At 42.7% G+C, this 25,198-nt stretch overlaps 1 protein-coding gene across 2 annotated transcripts in view; it reads right to left on the reverse strand.

Annotated features, from left to right (window-relative positions):
* Positions 1-17,821, reverse strand: part of casd1 (CAS1 domain containing 1) — an 81,867-nt gene extending 64,046 nt beyond the window's left edge. The window contains exons 1-2 of one of the 2 annotated variants that reach the window (XM_055662590.1): positions 17,675-17,821; positions 3,309-3,488 (exon numbers count right to left, since the gene is read on the reverse strand). In XM_055662590.1, the coding sequence (XP_055518565.1) occupies positions 3,309-3,488; positions 17,675-17,729 (235 nt within the window). In that variant the 5' untranslated portion in view covers positions 17,730-17,821. Of the gene's footprint in view, positions 1-3,308; positions 3,489-17,674 lie in introns of those variants that run through there. The other variant, XM_055662598.1, reaches the window with a different exon arrangement.
* Between the last annotated feature and the right edge of the window lie 7,377 nt (positions 17,822-25,198).

Consider the following 25,198-nt stretch of genomic DNA (forward strand, 5'->3'; position numbering starts at 1 on the left):
ACTAGTGTAAATGGGATATGTTGGTCGGTGTGGGCAAGTTGAGCCAATGGGCCTCTTTCCATTCTGTATGACTCTAAGAGGACCAGAATAGAACACCCAAAGTAACAATCCAAATTATACTAGAAATCTGTCTAAATTACTCAATGTGCATGTTTATAAATAATGTACTGCACATCTCCCATTAAAAACAGACTAAAATGTTCCAGATATGGAAATTTATTACACATCCAGTGGGCAATGTCATTCAAAAGATACTTTTCCCCATCTTTCTTTTTGCTGAAATACTTCATATTGTCAGCATTGTCCGCTTTTAACATTTACAATTTGTTTTTATTTCTGCATCATTTATTGCTACTAAACAACACTCCAAGACAATATCAGCATTAATACACTGTCAGCTAGTTCTCGTTGGTACCATTCTCCTCTCTGAGGAAGGTGGTGATTTGTGCATTAAAATCAAGACTGACACTCCAAGGCAGTATTTCAATAGTGAGGCAGAGTGGTGTCAACATTTGGATGAAATGTTATACCCAAGTCTCATCTGTTTTCTCAAGTGCATCCAATATATCATGTGATACTATTTCAATAAAGAACAGGCGATGAATCTTGAGTCCTGTACAATAAATACCCATCCTATTACTTGGCATTACCAAAACAAATTACTTGGTCACCGTTGTCAACATAACAAAATTGGCTATGCTTCAAAAGCTCTTCTTTGACTGTAAAATACCGAGACCCCTAAAAGCATTGTGGAAAGCAGCATTTTTTTTTCAAGTGAACCCTTGTGTTATTTATTTGTTCAGAGCATCCTTCTATCATGCTAATTTGTACAAATGTTTCTAGATGTGATCAAATATTCATAAGCATATCAGGGTCTTAATCTAGGCCTGGGATTTGAATCTGCATCAGTTACCAGTGGAGTTAGCAGTTCTGATGAAGGTCAGTAGAATGCAATGTTAATGCCTTTGCACTCCATACACTTCCAGCATGTTTTGTTCTGGTTCAGATTTCTCTTTTGCATTGTTTTGACAGTAAATTTGATAAAAACACCAGAAAAACACATAGGTTGGGGGATATATAACTATAATTACACCTCAAATCTCATTTATCCTCCAATGGAATCATGACTGTTTGTTCCTGTGCTCAAGCTCATTTTCATTGAAATTTCAGGTAATTCCAGCATTAAACAAACTTAACAAACAACCAAATGCCAATGGCATTTCTCTTAAGATTACAAACACGGCAGAATCTTGCAAAACCCTACAAATGCAACAGAGAAGGCACCCAGCAACTAGTGATGTCCATGAATCGCAGACTTCAAGCAGTCATTGTATGCAAAGGATATGCAACAAAATACTAAACATGACTAATTTCATTTACATTACATTGCTGTGTCCCAAACATTATGGTGCCCTGAAATGGGGGGACTATGTATAAACATTGCTGTCATTTCTACATGGTGAAACCAAAATGTATAAACATGACCTTTATTAAAATCTGACAAAGTGTACTTTAACCACGTGTGATTTTTTTTCTATTACAAATCTCAAATTATGGAGTACAGAGGCAAATAAATAAATGTTGGGTCTTTGTCCCAAAAATTATGGCGGGCACTGTATCAATACTAAGCTCATTTAACCAGCATGTGGTCTATATGCATGTGGAAGAATCCCCACAATCAGTAAAGCAGATGGGTTTTTCCAACTATCCAGTAGTTTTGGAGTTAGACAAAAAATGCTGGAGAAACTCACCCGCTGAGTTTCCCCAGCATTTTTGTTTACCTTTGATTTTTCCAGCATCTGCAGTTCTTTCTTTTAAGTTTCAAGATGTCAAGAGAAGCGAAGGGAGAACAAAGGGTTTAACACATATTCTAACCCACATGGTGGCAAGTGGCTGGATCTCGCTGCTTAAAAACCAAAAAGGGAGCGGAGGTAGAAACCCTTAATCAAACAATATTTGAGTGTGTATCTGAAGAGCAGTGATCTATGTGGCTACTGATTAAGTGCAGGAAGGTGGGATTATATTGGGTAGCTATTTATCCATCTCCAGACAGGATGGGCTAGATGGTCGTGTACATTTTCTGTTTTCTATGGAATAAGTGCATTAGCATGTGATAGGATGGAGGCCAAGACATTCGAGGTGGCAGATGCTGGAATCTGGAGCAAAAGGCAAAATCTGATAGATGAACACAGATCTGCCCGTCTTTGTGGAGGGAAATAGACTGATCATTTTCCTCCACAGCTGTCACCTCACCCCGAGTTCCTTCAGCAGCTCAGGCATATGTTTTGCGAGAGTTTTGTTGGGTCAGGAGAGTCCGAATAATCTTCTGCGCTAATGATCTTCTGGCTGGAAATTTGACTGCAATCAGCACTAATTGATTTTCCGCACCCATTTGTGTTGGGCCAGGAGAGTCAGAATAATCTTCTGTTCTATTGATCTTCAGGCTGAAATACGAGTGCAATTTCCCTCACCTATTTTATATTTGCGGCTTTAGACCACAGTATTTAAAGTTATGCACATTTAAATGGTATACGTTGTTGCGGAAACGATCTATTTGCAGCCTTACAACACAAAAGTAAACTAGACAGCAAACATTACAAGTAAAATGCATCTGGATAAATCAAGCTCAAACTCTGCTCATTCATTCAGCATTTTGTCAGATGACAGAACACCACGCCGTCCGTGTTTACCACTTTCAAATGAGTGGGGTATCAAAAGCATACATTGGATGGGGCGATGCGATTCCGCAGCTCCCATGTCGTACAGATAGATGATCATAATGCTACGTTTGGGTTTTCTGTTGTACCGGCTCAGGGAAGCAACACCTCAAGGCCAGTTGGTGACACACAAATGTGTAGGAAGGAACTGCAGACACCGAGGAAAGACGCAAAATCTGAATAGGAGGTCTCGACCCAAAATATCACCCATTCCTTCTCTCCAGAGATGCTGCCTGACCCACTGAGTTGCTCCAGCATTTTGTGTCTATCTTTGGTGAAACACAAAGGCAGCCAGCCGGTGGCCGGCGGCAGCAACGAGGACCGGCAGCGACTGGTGATCATTCCGGGTGCGCATTGAACGAGGAGGCAGCGAGGACGAGCCGCCCACTGCCAGCTTGTTGCCGGACCAACACTAACCCAGCGCCCCCCCTCCTCCTCCTCCTCCTCACCCACCGTGGGATCTGCTCCGGACCCAGTGTTAATATTGATGCCCGGCTTCGCCTTCATGGACGTACGCGACCGGCGGTCAAGTGAATATCACGGGACCGAGTGACCACCCACCCACCCACATCGCCCTCCCCACGCCTTTACCTCCGTAGAACCTGTGGATCCCATGGCCGGCGGTTAAGATGAGCACGAAGCCGATGGCGAGCAGCTTGGCGTTCCTGATGTTGAAGTGTTGATTAATCTCCCGTCTGCCCATCGCATAGGCCTGCGCCGCCATCTTGGCTCCTCCATGACAACAGAATGAGAGGCGAGCGCGCAGGGAGCCTGCAACAGGCGAGCACAGAGGCGGCGAGCGCGCCTGCGCGTCAGCTCCCTGGCCGGCAGGCTGGCTGGCAGTGCGCCACGTTAAATCACCACCACCACCACCACCACCAGGGGGCGCCCAACAGAAAGGGGTAGCTCCAGGGTAGATTAGAGGGGTCCAGGGTCAGGGTGGAGGAGGAGGAGGGGTGGAGTTGAGGACAGGAGGGGTGGAGGACAGGAGGGGAGGAGGAGGAGTGGAGTAGAGTAGAGGAGGAGGGGTGGAGTAGAGGAAGAGGAGTGGAGAGGAGGAGAGGAGGAGGAGTGGAAGAGGAGTGAAGGGGTGGAGTGGAGGGAAGGGACGCGGGGGGAGGTGTGGAGAGGTGAGGTGGAGGTGGGCAGGAGGGAGGGAAGAAAGGAAGGAGGGAGGGGGGGAGTGGTGGGTAGAGGGTCGGAGGGAGGGGGTGTGGGGGTGGGTTGGAGGGGGAGGGGCGAGGGTGGAGGACGGGAGGTAACAGACACCATTGGCTTTTATTTAATATTTCATATTTGTCCAAATGACAATTGTGACTGGGAACCAATTATTAATTGGCCTGGTGTTGCTGGATTTAGGTTTATATCTTTTTATGATAACCTATTTTCTTGTAAAAGATGAGTAGGTTTGCAGATTGCACAATGGGTGGAGCCGATGGCAAGAATTTTAACTAATAACATGTTATCTCAAAAATTTCAACTATCAAGGGGTAATAGGCAGGGATGTGCACTATCACCCCTGCTATTTGCCCTTATGATAGAACCCCTGGCTGAAAGTATAAGAATTCATCCGAATATTCAGGGCTATAATACCAGGGACTCAAAGAATAAAATCTCATTATAGGCAGACGATATACTTTTATATATTACAAAGTCACAAACGAGCATACCAAATTTATTAAACTTAATAGAGGAATTTGGGTCTTTTTCTGGATATAGAATAAACTGGAACAAAAGCGAAATCATGACATTAAAACCTCAAGAACCTACACACTTACTGAAGGTCCCCTTTAAAATCGCAACAGAAAAATTTAAATTTAAATATTTGGGTATTCAGATTACTAGAAAATATAAAGGATTATTCAATGCTAATTTCATACCTTTATTAAATAAACTTAATACACGGATTAAATTTTGGAAAACACTTCCCTTATCATTATTAGGTAGAATAAATGCAATAAAAATGATCTTCCTACCACAATTACTATACCTATTTCAGTCTATACCGTATATATACCAAAATATTTTTTTTTTAAATTAGACTCTAACATTACAAATTATATTTGGGACTATAAATCACATAGAATCACAAAAAAACACTTATGTAAACCAAAAGAGGTCGGGGGACTTTCACTTCCGAATTTTATGTATTATTACTGGGCAGTGCATATTAAGAATATGATTTATTGGTTGGATAGTTCTACCCAACAGACAGAATGGATAAAAATGGAGAAGGAGGATTGTCATCCTTGTAATATAGGAACGATCCTCTTTTCCCCAAAAAAACTGAATAACACAATATATAAGAAGAACCCAATTATATATGGTACAATAAGAATTTGGAAACAAATAAAATTATCTTTAAAATTAAGAAATCTATCACTGTTAATGCCAATTGCGAATAACCCTTTATTTAAACCATCTCTTATTGATAAGACATATAACCAATGGGAAAGTCTCGGAATTAGAAGGATCAGGGATATGTACGAAATGGGAAACCTACTATCATTCCAACAACTACAATTAAAATTTAAATTGAAAAACAACCAATATTTTAAATATCTTCAGATTTGCGACTTTGTGAAAAAATATATACAAGGATATCAAAAAGTAACTCCTGACTTATTGGAAGAAGCAATGAATATTGAAGCTGACTCACAAAAATTAATATCCTATTTATATAATAGTATTCTAAATATAGACCTACCATCGACAGAGGTACTTAGAGAAGAGTGGGAACGGGAATTAATGATAAAAATTACGAAGGTTAAATGGGAAAAATACCTGATATATATTCACAAATGTTCAATTAATGTAAGACATAATCTAATACAATTTAAAATTGTACATAGATTATATTATTCAAAAACAAGATTGAACAAATTTTATCCAAATATATCCGCCACTTGTGATAAATGTCTAGCCCAAAAGACAACTATAACACACTCCTTAGTTTCCTGCATAAAACTTTATAGATTTTGGAATGATATTTTTGAAATACTTACAAAATTATTCAAGACAAGAATGGAACCTAATACTGAAATGATTATATTTGGTGTAATGGAAGATGGGAATAAATTGGACTCATCTCAAAATCTATTCATTAACTATGGTTTAATAATAGCAAAAAAATTAATACTTAAATTTTGGAAGGGTACATCAATACCAACGCTTAAAATGTGGATTGCAAGTATGTTGGACACCGCTCATCTTGAGGAAATGCGATTCCTCCTAATGGATAAATCAGACCAATTCATAACGAGTTGGTCTCCATTCGTCGTTTTTTTGGAATCATATGGTGCAACACAATTGTAAAAAATAACTGTTTCAGGACTGGACGAGGGTTGGTCAAGATTACAAATAATGATCTCCTTTTATTTTCACTATTTTCTCTCTCAACTTTCTTCATTTACTTGTTTTCTTTCTTCACACACTATATATTTCACATCTTTCTATCCTTTACTATCTAACTTCTTTTTCTTATTCTCATCTTTTTTCAATGTAACAAAAAAAAAAAGAAGTTGTACATAAAATGTATTATGAACATATATATTAGGCACTTTGGTGCCATATGACTGTGCTTACTTCTAATAAAATAAAATATTTTTTAAAAAAAACAATGGGTGGAGCCGTAGATAACAAAGAAAGTTGTTTAAGTATAAAGGAGAACAGCTGGAAAATTGGTTGGAGTGGTATCAGTTGGAATTTAATCCACCAAGTGTGCAATATTGTACTTTGGGAATTCACATTCTGATAGGACAGAGAGAATAAATGGCATGGACTGGAGTCTCATTGATATGCAGAGGAAACTTGGGATGCAAGTCCCTAGCTTGCTGAAAGTGGTGATGCAGGCAGAAGGGGTAGTTGAGAAAATATTTGGTATGTTTGCTTTCATAGGCCAAGGCGTTAGGTATAAGAGTTGGGCATGTTGCAGCAGTACAAAACATTGGGTAGACCACATTTGAGGTATGGTGTACGGTTGTATTCGTCACATTGCAGGTTAGATGTAGTCACAACAGAGATTAATTAAGATGTTGCGTGGAATAGAGGGATGTAGACTTTAGAGATACAACGGGGAAACCGGGTCTTTGATCCACCAAGTACGTGCTGACCAGTTATCCTCGTACACTAGCACACTAGGGTAAATTTACATGTTTTTAACCAAAGCCAATTAACCTACGTCTTTGGAGTGTGGGAGGAAACTGAAGCACCCAGAGAAAACCCATGCAGGTCACGGAGAAAGTAAAAACTCCCTACAGACAGCACCCATAGTCGGGATCAAACTTAGGTCCCTGGCGCTGCACCACTGTGCTGCCCTTAATACCAAAAGAAAAAACAAACTGCAGAAGTTATTCGGAGAGATTACATAGGATGGGTTTATTTTCACAGAAATGTGCAAGGCTGAGGGATGACCTTGTAAGGCTTTATAAAACTATGGGGGGCATAGATATAGTCAACAATCTTTTTTTTCCCCAGGGCAGGAACAACTGCAAGATACATGTTTCAGGTGAGAGAAATCTAAAGGAGATCAAACGTGTATGTTTTTCAGGGGGGTGGGGATGGAGTTTGCAGATTTCAGAGGAAGTTGTACAGGCCGATACAATTAGGATGTTTAAAAGGCTTTTGGACAGATACTTTGATAGGTCTATATCCCTTGATGCCTTTCCTAACGCAGGCAAATGGGATTAGCAGGAAAGGCATCATAGTTCAGATTTACGAGGCAAGTTTAAAGGAGTCCTTTCTGTGTAGCGAGATCCTGATTCGTTTTTTGAACAATGGTGTAATATTTATGTCTCCAGCCCTCTGGCAATAACCCTCTAAGGAGACTTGGAAGATTATGACCTATGTCTACGCAATTTTGACCCCAGACATCCCCTGCAATCTTACATCCTGTCTAGATTTTTTTATGTATCTACCTTTGAATAGCCAGCCTTTCCAGTAATTTCTTTCCATCAATGTTTAACCTATCGAGTCGCTCAACCATTTCTTCTTTTACTGTTACTGGCAATGACTTTTCTCTTGTTAAAGAAAAATGCATATTTACTCATGTGATTATACCCCATCCATCTACACCCGGATCCTCTTTCTGAACCCTCTGTTCTGATGTCACGTTTATTAATCATGTGTTAACGAGGCTATTCTTTCATATGCTTGTTCTGTAATTTTATTTAATTTGCTTGTTCTGTAATTTTATTTTATTTACTTACTGTTCTAATTTCCTATGTTTCAGCTCAAATAGAGGGAACAGAGAAAAGTCTTTAACGCTGCTCCCAGCTAGATTTTCATTGTTCCTATACCTCACTGTACATGTGCAAACTCGACTTAAAAGGACATGAGAGGCAAAAACGACCTGATGCTGAGAAAGTGGTACACTAGTGAGTGGAGAAAGGAATATACCATATGGTAGGTACACAAAAAAGCTGGAGAAACTCAGCGGGTGCATCAGCATCTATGGAGCGAAGGAAATAGGTGACGTTTCGGGCCAAAACCCTTCTTCACAGACTGAAGAAGGGTTTCGGTTTCAGAGTGAAGAAGTGTTTCGGCCCGAAACGTCACCTATTTCCTTCGCTCCATAGATGCTGCTGCACCCGCTGAGTTTCTCCAGCTTTTATGTGTACCTTCGATCTATGGTAGAATGGCTTGCTCGAGTGTTGTGTGATTGTAGGGACTGGAGGTGGGATCACCATGTGCATGGTATGTGGGACTCTAAACGGTGGAGATCAATCATGTGGTACCAGTTTGGCAGGTTGATCCTGTAAAGGCTGTTGGAGTGTGGAGAAATATTCCGCCACAAAGATAAGTATTACCCTTCATTGAGAGAACAAGTTGAAGGAGGATTCAGCAAATTTACCAAGAAGAACGGAAAAAGGAATGGAAAGGTGGGGTGTCACATTTTCAATTACAGTCAGTTAAAGAAAAGTGAAAGATTGAAACAGAAATATAGAAAATAGGTGCAGGAGTAGGCCGTCCGTCCCTTCGAGCCAGCACCGCAATCCAATATGAATCATCCAAAATCAGTATCCCGTTCCTGATTTTTCCCCACATCCCTTGATTGCGTTAGCCTTAACAGCTAAATCTCTCTTGAAAACATCCAATGAATTGGCTTCCACTGCCTTCTGTGCCAGAGAATTCCACAGATTCACAACTCTCAGGGGGAAAAGTTTTTCCTCATCTCAGTCCTAAATGGCCTACCCCTTATTCTTAAACAGTGACTCCTGGTTCTGGAATCCCCAACATCGGGAACATTTTTGCTGCATCTGGCCTGTCCAATACTAAGAATTTTATATATTTCTACAAGATCACCTCTCATCCTTCTAAGTTCCTGTGAATGCAAGCCCAGTCGACCCATTCTTTCATCATATGTCAGTCCCGCCATCCCGGGAATTAACTTGGTGAACCGACTCTGCACTCGCTCAATAGCAATAAAGTCCTTACTCAAATTAGGAGACCAAACCTGCACACAATACTCCTGCTGTGGTCTCACCGGGGCCCTGTACAACTGCAGTAGAACCTCCTTGCTCCTATACTGAAACCCTTTCATGGCCAACATGCCATTTGCTTTCTTCACTGCTGTACCTGCATGTTTACTTTCAGTGACTGACGTACAAGGACACCCAGATCTCGTTGCACCTCCCATTTTCCTAATTCAACACCATTCAGATAATAATCTGTCTTCTTGTTCATGCCACCAAAGTGGATAACCTCACATTTATCCATATTATACTGCATCTGCCCACTCATCCAACCTATCCAAGTCACCCTACAGACTCATAGCATCCTCCTTGCAGCCCACACTGCCACCCAGCTTTGTGTAATCCGCAAACTCGGAGGTTAATTCCATCGTCTAAATCATTAATATATATATTGTAAATAATTGGGGTCCCAGCACTGAGCCTTGCGGTACCCCACTAGTCACTGCCTGCCATTCTGAAAAGGACCCATTAATTCCTACACTTTGCTTCCTGTCTGCCAACCAGTTCTCTATCCGTCAATACCCTACCCCCCAATACCATGTGCTATAATTTAGCGCACTAATCTCTTGTGCGGGACCTTGTCAAAGGCTTTTTGAAAGTCCAGATACACCACATCCACTGGCTCCCACTTATCCATTCTACTTGTTACATCCTAAAAAAAACCCAGAAGATTTGTCAAGCATGATTTCCCCTTCGTAAATCCATGCTGACTTTGACTGATCCTGTCACTGCTTTCTAAATGCGCTGCAATTACATCTTTAATAATCAACTCGAGCATCTTCAAAGAACTTGTTTAACTGGCATGCCATATCCTTGTTTCCCCATTATAAATTCACCTGTTTCTGACTAAGGGATCTACATTTGGCTACATTCATCTTTCCTCTTCACATATCTATAGAAGCTTTTACAGTCACTTTTTAATATTCCCCGCAACTTTCTTTCATGGTCTATTTTCCTCCTCTTAATTAACCCCTTTGTCCTCTTCTTTTGAATTCCAAATTTCTCTCAGTCCTCCGGTTTGCTGCTTCCTCTGGCCAATTTATATGCCTCTTCCTTGTATTTGACACTATTTCCAATTTCCCTCGTCAGCCATGGATGAGCTGCCTGCCCCATTTTATTTTTGCGCCAGACAGGGATGAACAATTGCTGTAATTCATCCATGTGATCTTTAAATCTTTGCCATTACATCTCCACCATCAACCCTTTAAGTATAATTTGCCAGTCTATCCTAAGCAATTCCCATCTCATACCATCAAAATCTCCTTTCTTTAAGTTTAGCACCATGGTCCCTGAATTTACCGTGTCACCATCCATCTTAATGCAGAATTCCACCATATTATATCCAAGGGATATGGGGAGAAGGCAGGAACAGGATGATTCAGCCATGATCACATTGAATAGTCGTGCTGGCTCGAAGGGCCAAATGGCCTATTCCTGCACCTATTGTCTATTATGGTCACTCTTGCCCAAGGGGCTTTGTACAACACGGTTACCATATAACGATATAACAATTACAGCACGAAAACAGGCCATCTCGGCCCTACAAGTCCATGCCGAACACTTATTTCCCCCTAGTCCCATCTACCTGCACTCAGACCATAACCCTCTATTCCTTTCCCATCCATATACCTATCCAATTTATTTTTAAATGATAGAATCGAACCTGCCTCCACCACTTCCACTGGAAGCTCATTCCACACAGCTACCATTCTCTGAGTAAAGAAGTTTCCCCTCATGTTACCCCTAAACTTCTGTCCCTTAATTCTGAAGTCATGTCCTCTTGTTTGAATCTTCCCTACTGTCAATGGGAAAAGCGTATCCACGTCAACTCTGTCTATCCCTCTCATCATTTTAAAGACCTCTATCAAGTCCCCCCTTAACCTTCTGCGCTCCAAAGAATAAAGAACTAACTTATTCAACCTTTCTCTGTAACTTAGTTGCTGAAACCCAGGCAACATTCTAGTACATCTCCTCTGTACTCTCTCTATTTTGTTGACATACTTCCTATAATTGGGCGACCAAAATTGTACACCATACTCCAGAATTGGTCTCACCAATGCCTTGTACAATTTTAACATTACATCCCAGCTTCTATACTCAATGCTCTGATTTATAAAGGCTAGCACACCAAAAACTTTCTTTACCACCCTATCTACATGAGATTCCACCTTCAAGGAACTATGCACAGTTATTACTAGATCCCTCTGTTCAACTGCATTCCTCAATTCACTACCATTTACCATGTATGTCCTATTTTGATTTGTCCTGCCAAGATGTAGCACCTCACACTTATCAGCATTAAACTCTATCTGCCATCTTTCAGCCCATTCTTCCAAATAGCCTAAATCTCTCTGTAGACTTTGGAAATCTACTTCATTATCCACAACACCACCTATCTTAGTATCATCTGCATACTTACTAATCCATTTTACCACACCATCATCCAGATCATTGATGTACATGACAAACAACAGTGGACCCAACACAGATCCCCGAGGCACCCCACAAACAACCATCCACCATTACTCTCTGGCATCTCCCATTCAGCCACTGTTGAATCCATTTTGCTACTCCTGCATTAATACCCAACAATTGAACCTTCTTAACCAACCTTCCATGAGGAACCTTGTCAAAGGCCTTACTAAAGTCCATATAGACAACATCCACTGCTTTACCCTCATCAATTTCCCTAGTAACCTCTTCAAGAAATTCAAGAAGATTAGTCAAACATGACCTTCCAGGCACAAATCCATGTTGACTGTTCCTAATCAGTCCCTGTTTATCCAGATGCTTATATATATTATCTCTAAATATCCTTTCCATTAATTTTCCCACCACTGACGACAAACTAACAGGTCTATAACTGCTAGGTTTACTCTTAGAACCCTTTTTAAACAATGGAACAACATGCGCAGTACGCCAATCCTCCGGCACTATTCCCGTTTCTAATGACATTTGAAATATTTCTGTCATAGCTCCTGCTATTTCTACACTAACTTCCCTCAATGTCATAGGGAATATCCTGTCAGGACCTGGAGACTTATCCACTTTTATATTTTTCAAAAGTGTCAGTACTTCTTTTCCTTTGAATCTCATAGTTTCCATAGCTACTCTACTTGTTTCCCTTACTTCACATAAGTCAATATCCTTCTCCTTGGTGAATACTGAAGAAAATAAATTGTTCAATATCTCCCCCATCTCTTTTGGCTCTGCGGATAGCTGTCCACTCTGTCTCTCTAATGGACCAATTTTATCCCTCGTTATCCTTTTGCTATTAATATAGCTGTAGAAACCCTTTGGATTTACTTTCACCTTACTTGCCAAAGCAACCTCATCTTCTTTTAGCTTTTCTAATTTATTTCTTAAGATTTCTTTTTACATTCTTTATACTCCTCAAGCACCTCATTTACTCCATGCTGCCTATAATTATTGTAGATCTCTCTCTTTTTCCGAACCATGTCCAATTTCCCTTGAAAACCATGGCTCTTTCCAATTTTTACTATTTCCTTTCAACCGAACAGGGGCATAAAGATTCTGTACTCTTAAAATGTCCCCTTTAAATGTCCTCCATTTCTCTTCTACATCCTTCCCATAAAACAAAATGTCCCAATTCACTCCTTTTAAATCATCTCGCATCTCATCAAAGTTAGCCTTTCTCCAATCAAAAATCTCAACCCTAGGTCCAGTTCTGACCATCTCCATAATTATATTGAAACTAATGGTATTGTGATCACTGGACCCGAAGTGCTTCCCAACGCTTACCTCCGCCACCTGACCTGTCTCATTTCCTAACAGGAGGTCCAGCACTGCCCCTTCTCTAGTAGGTACATTTATGTATTGCTGCAAAAAACTATCCTGCACACATTTTACAAACTCCGAACCATCCAGCCCATTTACAGAATGTGTTTTCCAGTCTATGTGTGGAAAATTGAAATCTCCCACAATCACTACCTTATGCTTACTACTAATATAGAAACATAGAAACATAGAAATTAGGTGCAGGAGTAGGCCATTCGGCCCTTCGAGCCTGCACCGCCATTCAATATGATCATGGCTGATCATCCAACTCAGTATCCCGTACCTGCCTAATCTCCATACCCTCTGATCCCCTTGGCCACAAGGGCCACATCTAACTCCCTCTTAAATATAGCCAATGAACTGGCCTCAACTACCCTCTGTGGCAGAGAGTTCCAGAGATTCACCACTCTCTGTGTGAAAAAAGTTCTCCTCATCTCGGTTCTAAAGGATTTCCCCCTTATCCTTAAGCTGTGACCCCTTGTCCTGGACTTCTCCAACATCGGGAACAATCTTCCTGCATCTAGCCTGTCCAACCCCTTAAGAATTTTGTAGGTTTCTATAAGATCCCCTCTCAATCTCCTAAATTCTAGAGAGTATAAACCAAGTCTATCCAGTCTTTCTTCATAAGACACTCCTGACATCCCAGGAATCAGTCTGGTGAACCTTCTCTTCACTCCCTCTATGGCAATAATGTCCTTCCTCAGATTTGGAGACCAAAACTGCACGCAATACTCCAGGTGTGGTCTCACCAAGACCCTGTACAACTGCAGTAGAACCTCCCTGCTCCTATACTCAAATCCTCTTGCTATGAAAGCCAACATACCATTTGCTTTCTTTACTGCCTGCTGCACCTGCATGCCTACCTTCAATGACTGGTGTACCATGACACCCAGGTCTCGCTGTATCTCCCCCTTTCCCAATCGGCCACCATTTAGATAATAATCTGCTTTCCCATTTTTGCCACCAAAATGGATAACCTCACATTTATCCACATTATACTGCATCTGCCAAACATTTGCCCACTCACCCAGCCTATCCAAGTCACCTTGCAGTCTCCTAGCATCCTCCTCACACCTAACACTGCCCCCCAGCTTAGTGTCATCCGCAAACTTGGAGATATTGCCTTCAATTCCCTCATCCAGATCATTAATATATATTGTAAATAGCTGGGGTCCCAGTACTGAGCCTTGCGGTACCCCACTAGTCACTGCCTGCCATTGTGAAAAGGACCCATTTACTCCTACTCTTTGCTTCCTGTTTGCCAGCCAGTTCTCTATCCACATTAATACTGAACCCCCAATGCCATGTGCTTTAAGTTTGTATACTAATCTCTTATGTGGGACCTTGTCGAAAGCCTTCTGGAAGTCCAGATACACCACATCCACTGGTTCTCCCCTATCCACGCTACTAGTTACATCCTCGAAAAATTCTATAAGATTCTTCAGACATGATTTACCTTTCGTAAATCCATGCTGACTTTGTCCAATGATTTCACCACTTTCCAAATGTGCTGCTATCCCATCTTTAATAACTGACTCTAGCAGTTTCCCCACTACCGATGTTAGACTAACTGGTCTGTAATTCCCCGTTTTCTCTCTCCCTCCCTTCTTAAAAAGTGGGGTTACGTTTGCTACCCGCCAATCCTCTGGAACTACTCCAGAATCTAAAGAGTTTTGAAAGATTATTACTAATGCATCCACTATTTCAGGAGCTACTTCCTTAAGTACTCTGGGATGCAGCCTATCTGGCCCTGGGGATTTATCGGCCTTTAATCCATTCAATTTACCCAACACCACTTCCCGACTAACCTGGATTTCACTCAATTCCTCCACCTCCTTTGACCCGCGGGCCCCTGCTATTTCCGGCAGATCATTTATGTCTTCCTTAGTGAAGACGGAACCAAAGTAGTTATTCAATTGGTCCGCCATATCCTGGTTCCCCATGATCAACTCACCTGTTTCTGACTGCAAGGGACCTACATTTGTTTTAACTAATCTCTTTCTTTTCACATATCTATAAAAACTTTTGCAGTCAGTTTTTATGTTCCCTGCTAGTTTTCTTTCATAATCCATTTTTCCTTTCCTAATTAAGCCCTTCGTCCTCCTCTGCTGGTCTCTGAATTTCTCCCAGTTCTCCGGTATGCTGCTTTTTCTGGCTAGTTTGTACGCATCATCCTTTGCTTTGATACTATCCCTGATTTCCCTTGTTATCCATGGATGTACTACCTTCCCTGATTTATTATTTTGCCAAACTGGGATGAACAATTTTTGTAGTTCATCCATGCAGTCTTTAAATGACTTCCATTGCATATCCACCGTCAACCCTTTTAGAATTAATTGCCAGTCAATCTTGGCCAATTCACGTCTCATACCCTCAAAGTTACCTTTCTTTAAGTTCAAAACCATTGTTTCTGAATTAACAATGTCACTCTCCATCCTAATGAAGAACTCAACCATATTATGGTCACTCTTGCCCAAGGGGCCACGCACAACAAGACTACTAACTAACCCTTCCTCATTACTCAATACCCAGTCCAAAATAGCCAGCTCTCTCGTTGGTTCCTCTACATGTTGATTTAGATAACTATCCCGCATACATTCCAAGAAATCCTCTTCCTCAGCACCCCTGCCAATTTGATTCACCCAATCTATATGTAGATTGAAGTCACCCATTATAACTGCTTTGCCTTTGTCACAAGCATTTCTAATTTCCTGTTTGATACCATCTCCTACTTCACTACTACTGTTAGGTGGCCTGTACACAACACCCACCAGCGTTTTCTGCCCCTTATTGTTTCGCAGCTCTACCCATACCAATTCCACATCCTCCAAACTAATGTCCTTCCTTTCCATTGCGTTAATCTCCTCTCTAACCAGCAACACTACCCCACCTCCTTTTCCTTTCTCTCTATCCCTCCTGAATATTGAATATCCCTGGATGTTCAGCTCCCAGCCTTGGTCACCCTGGAGCCATGTCTCCGTGATCCCAACTATATCATAATCATTAATGGCTATCTGCACGTTCAACTCATTCACCTTATTACGAATACTCCTTGCATTGAGACACAAAGCCTTCAGGCTTGTTTTTACAACGCTCTTACCCCTTATACAATTATGTTGAAAAGTGGCCCTTTTTGATTTTTGCCCTGGTTTTGGCTGCCTGCCACTTTTACTTTTCACCTGGCTACCTCTTTTTCTTCTACCCTCATTTTACACCCCCCTGCCCCTCTGCTCTTGTACCCATCCCCCTGCCACATTAGTTTAAATCCTCCCCGACAGCACTAGCAAACACTCCCCCAAGGACATTGGTTCCCTTCCAGCCCAGGTGCAGACCGTCCTGTTTGTACTGGTCCCACCTCCCCCAGAACTGGTTCCAATGCCCTAAAAATTTGAATCCCTCCCCCTTGCACCATTTTTCAAGCCACGTATTCATCTGCAATATCCTCCTATTTCTGCTCTGACTGGCCCGTGGTACTGGTAGTAATCCAGAGATTATTACCTTTGAGGTCCTACTTTTAAGCTTATCTCCTAGCTCCCTAAATTCATCCTGTAGGACCTCATCCCTTTTTTTACCTATATCGTTGGTGCCAATATACACCACGACAACTGGCTGTTCACCCTCCCCCTCCAGAATGTTCTGCAGCCGTTCAGTGATATCCCTGACCCTTGCACCAGGGAGGCAACATACCATCCTGGAGTCTCTTTTGCGGCCGCAGAAATGCCTATCTATTCCCCTGACAATTGAATCCCCTATTACTATTGCCCTTCCACTCTTTTTCCCCCCCTCATGTGCCGCAGAGCCACCCATGGTGCCATGAACTTGGCTGCTGCTGCCTTCCCCTGATGAGCAATCTCCCTCAACAGTTTCCAAAATGGTATACCTGTTTAGGAGATGACCGCAGGGGACTCCTGCACTATCTGCAATCTCCTTACATATTTGCTCTTCCAATTCTCGCTCCCCATTTGGCAGTCTATAATACACCCCTATAAGTGTTGCTACACCTTTCCTACTTCTCAGTTCCACCCAAATAGCCTCCCTAGACAAGCCCTCTAATCTATCCTGCCAAAGCACTGCTGTAATGTCTTCCCTGACAAGCAATGCAACACCTCCACCTCTTGCCCCTCCAATTCTATCACACCTGAAGCAATGAAATCCTGGAATAATTTAGGTTCCAATCACAGCCCTCCTGCAACCATGTTTCACGGATCGCCACAACATCATACTTTCTGGTGTCAGTCCAGGCTCTAAGCTCATCCACCTTTCTTACAATTATACACATTTAAGAAACCCACCGCCTCTTATTCTCTGTTTATTTTATTTTTCTTCTTTCTCCCCTAGATTTTGGGTCCGAATGCTTCCCTTCTCTGCCTCCTGCCTCACACTCTGTGATTGTTCAGATTGGAATGCAAGATCCACAGATAACACTCCTTTAAACTTCACAGTCACAAACTGACAGAATCGAGAATCCTGATCACCCCCAGTCAGAAAGAATGCAGAGTCAATGAATTAACTTTTCTTTTAAAATTCACACTACAAGGCATAAATTATGTGGCGCCGACAAGCTAAACTATTTAGAAACAATCTACACTTCTAATTCCAATACATCCGAAAATGCTTGATGGTTAATTTAAAAAAACACTATTCGCCTCCCCATGATGGAAATGTATTAAAAAAAAGTTCATTCACCTCCCCATGTGGGGGATTTCTGTTCCGTTGCTGGATTGGTAGCGTTCCCGTCCATTTATCAATGATTCTGAGGAAGCGACAAGATGTTCAACTGTAGCAGGTGCATGCAATGGAAATAAACCTGTTTGTGTACTTCCTTGATAGCTGACGTCTACGTGTAGACGGATAGGACACTCCCTTACACTGCCTTAAAGGAACAGTGGCACAATGTCACATGGGGGGTGGGGGGTGGCGTGGTGGGGGGTTCAGCGGCGGTCAGAATGGGACGGCAGCGGGTTATAACGTGCCATCGATTCTCCCTCCCTTCACTCTCTCTTTTTCTCTCTCCCCCCCTCTCTCTCTCTCTCTCCCCCCTCTCTCTCTCCTCCCCCCTCTCTCTCCCCCTCTCCCCCCCCCTCTCTCCCCCCCCCCTCTCTCTCTCCCTGTGTGTCTCTCTCCCCCCCCTCTCTCTCTCCCCCCTCCTCTCTGTCTCTCCCTCCCTCTCTCCCCCCCCCCCTCTCTCTTTCTCTCTCCCCCTCTCTCTCCTCTCTCTTTTCAATTCAAATTTCAGTTTAAAAACTTTATTGGCATGATAAAAATACATCGTTATATTGCCAAAGTATAAAACATGACATACATATTTAAATTGCATCAGTATAAATACAAGTATACAGTGCATGGATAGATATGGCCCTGTACATAAACTTGCAATAGACCTTTAGCCCTTTATTGATTGCTACACGTTCTTGCAGCTGTAAGCAGTACAACAGAATAGCAAGTTTAGCAATTCAATATTAATTTCTTAGTGTCAGGTAATGCCAATTAGTGTGTGCATGCATATGTGCATATTGGTCATTCACCGTCTCTCGGGTTATGGCATGCTGTTACGAATTGAAATTTCAGACCTTTTTGCTGTTCAAATTCTGCCCAGATAGAAAAAACAAAACTAAAAGCAAAAGTCCCTCCCCCCCCCCCCCCCCCCCCCCCCCCCCACCCATGCAAAGTCCGAAACTGACCAGTAGACAGTCAATACGCTGCCTAATCCCTCCCCTACCTCCATCACTCCTAATGACAGCTCCCAACGTAAAAATAAGGTACATTTACCACTCAATAGCCAAAACAAATTAATATTATGGTTAAAAAGTACATGCTAACTGTGAAAAACAAGAACTGCTTCACTTTGTTTGTCTAAAGACAGGGGGAAAGATCCTTTGGTGGACATTTTAACAGTAGAAGAGCTAACAAAGAAGATCTTAAAAGTTATGCTAGTACGGATGTGTGGCGGCGTGACTCGCGTTGCAGCGCCCCCTACAGCCTGTCTGGCTTTATCTTATTTTTTGTCTAGTTAAATGTAGTTGTTCTTTTGGTTTTTTTAAATACTGGTTTTAACTGTGTATATGTGGGGGGCGGAAACTTAAAAAAATCTCTTCACTGCACGGGAGACCCGACCTTTTCCCTGTCAGGTCTCCATTGTCGTTGGGGCCTAGCACCGTGGAGCGGCCTCCAGCCGGAACGACCTGGGTGCTCCAGTCGCGGAGCCTGCGGAGCTGAGGACTTGCAATCGTGGGGCTGGCTGGCCTCGGAATGTGGGGAGCGATGGTGGCTCGCTGCTGCGGCCCAACCCCGGAGCTCAGAGGCTCTAGCTGCAGACCGGTGGACAGGAACATCGGGAGCTCGCGGGTCCGGGTGAGAGACCGCTTTTCGGAGCTCCCGCAACGCAACTTCTCCAGCCCGAGCCGTGGGGTTGGAACGACCCGGAGCGGGGCTGTACATCACCCAGCGCGGCTTTAATGGCCTCGGGACATTCCAACACCCACCGGGGGCTCCAACTTTGTGACTTTTGGGCCTGGGGCGGTGCCGTACATCGCCCAGCGCGGCCTTAAATGGCCTTGGGACTTACCATCGTCTGGCTCGGGCTTCAACATCGGGAGAGAAATGGTGCAGGGGAGAGAAAATAATTTGCCTTCCATCACAGTGAGGAGGAGATCCACTGTGATGGATCTTTGTGTAAATTGAATTGTTTGTATGTATTGTAGGAATTGGTTTGTTTGTATGGCTGTGGAAATGGAGTTTTGTTTGAGCCTCACTGAGGTTCAAATGACATGGAATAAATATTGTATTGTAGTGAGGGTAGGAACAGGGAGATAGGGGATCTGAATGTGTGGCTGAGAAGTTGGTGCAGGATTTCTAGATCACAGGAATCTCTTCTGGGGCATGGGTGACCTGTACAAAAGGGACGGGTTGCACCTTAATTGGAAGGGTACTGACATTCTGGCAGGCAGCTTTGGGGGGGGGGGGGGGGGGGGGGGGGGGGGGGGGGGGGGGATGGCTGGAGTCAACAATGTGGACACGTATCCCTGTAGCTAACGGGAGTGTGTAGGAAAGGTCATATTTAAACTAACAGGGCAGGGGAATGGGAACCAATGCAAGGAGACAGATGGCCATAAAAGGAGGACAGAAACAAAAGGTAGAAGGGAGATAAGAAAAACTAACCTGAAAGCTTTGGGCCTTAATGCGAGGAGCATTCAATATAAGGTGGATGAATTGAATGCGCAGCTAGTAGTTAAGGGATATGATATAGTTGGAATTACAGACACATGGCTCCAGGGTGACCAAGGCTGTGAGCTAAACATGCATATGATATTCATGCATGTTTGATATTCAGGAAGGATGGACAGAAAGGAAGAGAAGGTTGGGTGGCATTGCTGGTTAAAGAGGAGATTAATGCAATAGCAAGGAGAGACATTAGCTTGGATGCTGTAGAATCGATATGGGTAGAACTGCGAAATAGCCAAGGGCAGAAAACGCTTGTTGGAGTGGAATACGGACCACCAAACAGCAGTAGGGTGATAGGGGCTAGCATCAAGCAGGAAATTAGGGAAGCATGTAGCAAAGGTACAGCGGTTATCATTGGTGACTTTAATCTACATATAGATTGGTCCAACCAAATTGGTAACAGTGCTGAGGAGGAGGATTTCCTGGAATGTATATGGGATGTGTTTTTAGGGGGCAGCTCATCCTAGACGGAGTATTGGGTAATGAGGATGGATTAGTTAGCTATCTTGTTGTGCAAGGCCCCTTGGGCAACAGTGACCATAATAAAGTGGAATTCTGCAATAGGATGGAGACTAACATGGTTAATTCAGAGAGTAGAGTCTTGAACTTGAATAAAGGAGACTTTGAAGGTATGGGTCAGGGATTGGCTAGGATAGACTGGCAAATTATACTTAAGCGGTTGACAATGGAGATGCAATGGCGAAGATTTAAAGACCACATGGATGAACTCCAGAAATCTTTCATTCCTGTTTGGCAAAAAAGTAAAACTGGGAAGGCGGCTCAACTGTGGCTGACGAGGGAAGTCAAAGATAGTGTTAAAGCTGAGGAAGAGGTAAATAAATTGATCAGAAGAAGCGGCAAAACAGGACTGGGATAAATGTAGAATTCAACAGGGGGGCAAAGGGGTTAATTAAGACGGGGGGAAAGAGCACGACAGAAAGCTTGCGGGGAATATAAAAACTGACTGTAAAAGTTTCTACGGGTATGTAAAAAAGGAAAAGATTAGTGAAGACGAATGTAGGTCCCTTACAGTCAGAGACAGGTGAATTTATATTGGGAAACAAGGAAATGGCAGAACACTTAAACGAGTACTTTGTCTTCCTTAGTGAAGATAGAACAAAATCTCTCGGAAATACTAGGGGATCGAGGATCTAGTGAGAGGGAGGAACTGAAGGGAATCCACATTAGTCAGAAAATGCTGTTAGGTAACTGAAGACAGATAAACCTCCAGGGTCAGATGGTCTGCATCCCAGAGTACTCAAGAAGGTGGCCCTAGAAATCGTGGATGCATTGATGATGATTTTCCAATGTTCTCTCGACTCTGGAGCAGTTCCTGTGGACCGGAAGGTAGCCAATGTAACTCCACTTTTTAAGAAAGGAGGGAGTGAGAAAATGTGAATTATAGACCAGTTAGCCTTACATCAGTATCAGCGAAGATGCTGGAGTCAATTATTAAAGATGTTATAGCAGCGCATTTGGAAAGCAGTGATGGGATCGGTCAAAGTCAGGGGAAATCATGCTTGACTAATCTTTTGACATTTTTTGAGGATGTAACAAGTAGAATGGATAAGGGAGAGCCAGTGGATGTAGTGTATCTAGACTGTCAAAAAGCCTTTGACAAGGTCCCACACAAGATTAGTGTGCAAAATTAGAGCACATGGTATTGGGGGTAGGGTATTGACAAGGATAGCAAACTGGTTGGCAGACAGGAAGCAAAGAGTCTGAATTAACGGGCCCTTTTCAGAATGTCATGCAAAGACAAATGGGGTGCTGCAAGGCTCAGTGCTGGGACCCCAATTACAATTTATATTAACGATCTGGATGAGGGAATTAAATGTGTAAATATGAGATCTACACAACACGTAATTTAAGATCATCTTTAATCCACATACAGACTTAACAGCATGTTAGTAGTCACTGACTCCTGTCTGCTACCGGACTGCGTAGCATAGGAAGTAGGTGTTAATATAAATGATACAGTAAGGCGGGGTTAGTGATGCTAACCTATATATGATTGGTTGCATGCATAAACCAATCTACATCCTTCCCCGTTAAAGAGTGAGTATAGTGAGCACCCATGCCATTAAAGTTAAACAAATTTGCCATATCTACCAGGCGGTCTACTGATGCGGCCCGAACGCGTATGGACCAAGTCCTCCCCTCCTTCACCGGAAAGATTAGAGGGAGGCGGTGAACCCGGAGGCAAGAAAGCCGCGGAAGAGGCTTGTGGTGACTGAAAGGGGAAGTGTGCAGGAGGGTTAGCCACAGCCGTGCCTCGTGGAGGAGTATGGAACATGCGAGGGGTGTGGGGCATGAGGGGATCGGTGGATATCTTGTAGGTCACAGGCAGCTTGCCTAGTTTGTCATCAAACAGATCAGGGTATTCTTTTATCGGGTCCATTGATATCAGCAGCTTGTGGACCATTTTGTCAAACAAAATCAGTCCTAAATCTTGGCATGCATGGTTGCCCAGCAGTCACAGAGTTAGAGTTCAAGATGTAGAAGGTCAAATCCCTTGTGGTTTTTTTCAGCACACATTTAAAAGTGGCTCTTACCAGTGGTACCAGCACTTCACCCCCATAAGCATGCAAAGTGGAGCTGCCCGCAATCAGGAGCTCATTATTTCTTATCTTGTTGTAGAGGTTTATTGACATTACGTTGACCTGTGCACCATTATCTGATTTAGCATGAAAGTTGAAGTTGTTGACAGTTATCAAAACAGTTGGGTCGGGGAAACTTGCCAGCTGCATGTAGGAGTGAATACACATTTGACTCCCCTTGCGAATTAATTGACCTGGTGTCGGGGGCAGCGTCGAGCTTGAATTGGGAGACGTAGTTGTTATCGTCTTGCAGCAGCATGTTTAGGTTAGGTCTGGGACTGAAGGGCTTCTTCCCATGAGAACGACAGGCAGCAGAGAAATGGTTCATTTTCTTACAATAGTTACAGGCCTTTCCATAGGCAGGACATGGTGATTGCCTGTTATGCAGATAATTGCAATTGGGGCATCTTTTGGGAGGCTCACTATTAGATGCAGGGTTGGCCCGGGTCATAAATCTTGCACTTTCTGTCTGAGCTCGCGGTCTATTAAATCCAGTCAGATTAATGGTTTTGGTGTCTGCCCCGCGCTGACTGTTTAGTGGGTCAATGATTTCTGCCATTCTACAAGCATGCGCAGCTTCGTCTAAAGTTAAATCATGTTTGCGCAGAAGCTCAGACCTCAGCTTTTGATCATTCATCCCTGTCACCAGAATCTCTAGTTAACTGGTCAGTCATGTTTTCGAATTGGCACCTCTGGGCCATATATCGTAAATCTGAGATGAAGCTTTCAACAGGTTCGTCCAGCAACCGTCTCCGAGTAAAAAATCTTGACCTTCCCAAAATGTGGTTAGAGGGCAGGTCACAAATCTCACTAACTTTGCGTAACAAGACATTAGGGTCGTCAGCTGATTCCTCGAGTGTAAGTATCCGATTGTTGGCTCCCAGGACCGCTGGGGCATATTGGAAAGTCCTTGATCTTTTCATGGCATCTTGGCCAGCGAGGTTAAGTAGAAGGGAAGCCTTGACAGTGTCTGGTTAATTTCAATGCGCGATGTCATGTAGTGCCGGTAATCCATTTCAAAAGTAGCCCAGCGCTCACCGATATCCGAATCAAAGATAAGCTGTGCAGGCTTTCGGCAGGAAAAAGCCATCGCAAAAAATGAAAATAAAAACTTGATAAAAGGAAATAAAAACCGATAATCAGGATAAGCGGGTTAACCCAAACTTGACACCATGTAAATATTAGCAATGTTACAAAATTTTGAGATTTTAAAAATCAAGTCTGCAATTTATCCCATCAGATAAAGCATAACAATAAGTTTAATTTGACACAAAATTCACTTTCATATCTCAAGTATTAAAAAAGTTATGGCCATTTTCATACTCGGAAATTAGCATCTTGTTCCCTATTGATTTTCAATGGACATTACATAAAAACCTGTGATCTTGGATAGTCAAAAGCCCATTTCTTAAGGAAAGATTAACATTTTTAAATAGCCTAAGTGTCCAAAGATTATTCACAAATAATTCACAATATAACATGATTTTTATATCTAATTTACATTAATTTATAGGCCAAATGGAAGGAATTTAGTGTTCAATTGCTGTAAATAAATGCCCATTTAAATCGGCTTTCTAGTGGGTTTCTGTGAGCGCGCTGGTTTAGAATGTTCGCATCGCGCTGGATTAGTGCCCTCAAATGCCGAGAAAAATACTGCGGGATATAAAAAGCCCAAAATGAACTACTCGCTATAGATAACTTGATATACAGGGTTATATATAAGCCCCATTTAATGTAAAAATAAGGTACATACCTTTAATTGTTTGCTTTATAAAACCCTGGGGCTGCGAGAGGTTGCGGAGTGAGACAGTAATTTTAAAACTATTATAACTATATTATCGAGGCCTATAAAACTAATAATACCTTTTGCGACCGGGTCTTGCAGCGATTTTTCGTTAATGATTTACTAGGCTGAACATCTGCGATTAGAACAGCCTAGTAAAAATCGCGTTTTAAACCCGCCCCCTCCAAACAGCGCCAAAATCGCCGACATGGCTGAGGGCAGATTCCCAATGACGATTCAGGTAGGTTTTGTAACATACCTATAAATATGACATCTACACAACACGTAACTTAAGATCATCTTTAATCCACATACGGACTTAACAGCATGTTAGTAGTCACTGACTCCTGTCTGCTACCGAACTGCGTAGCATAGGAAGTAGGTGTTAATATAAATGATACAGGAATGCCCCTGTCCCATTTAGGAAACCTGAACGGAAACCTCTGGAGACTTTGCGCCCCACCCAAGGTTTCCGTGCGGTTCCTGGAGGTTTTTGTCAGTCTCCCTACCTGCTTCCACTACCTGCAACCTCTGGCAACCACCTGCAACCTCCAAGGAACGGCACGGAAACCTTGGGTGGGGCGCAAAGTCTCCAGAGGTTTCCGT

The sequence above is a fragment of the Leucoraja erinacea genome, chromosome 2, assembly GCF_028641065.1.
Source record: "Leucoraja erinacea ecotype New England chromosome 2, Leri_hhj_1, whole genome shotgun sequence".
Classification (NCBI taxonomy): Eukaryota; Metazoa; Chordata; class Chondrichthyes; order Rajiformes; family Rajidae; genus Leucoraja; species Leucoraja erinaceus.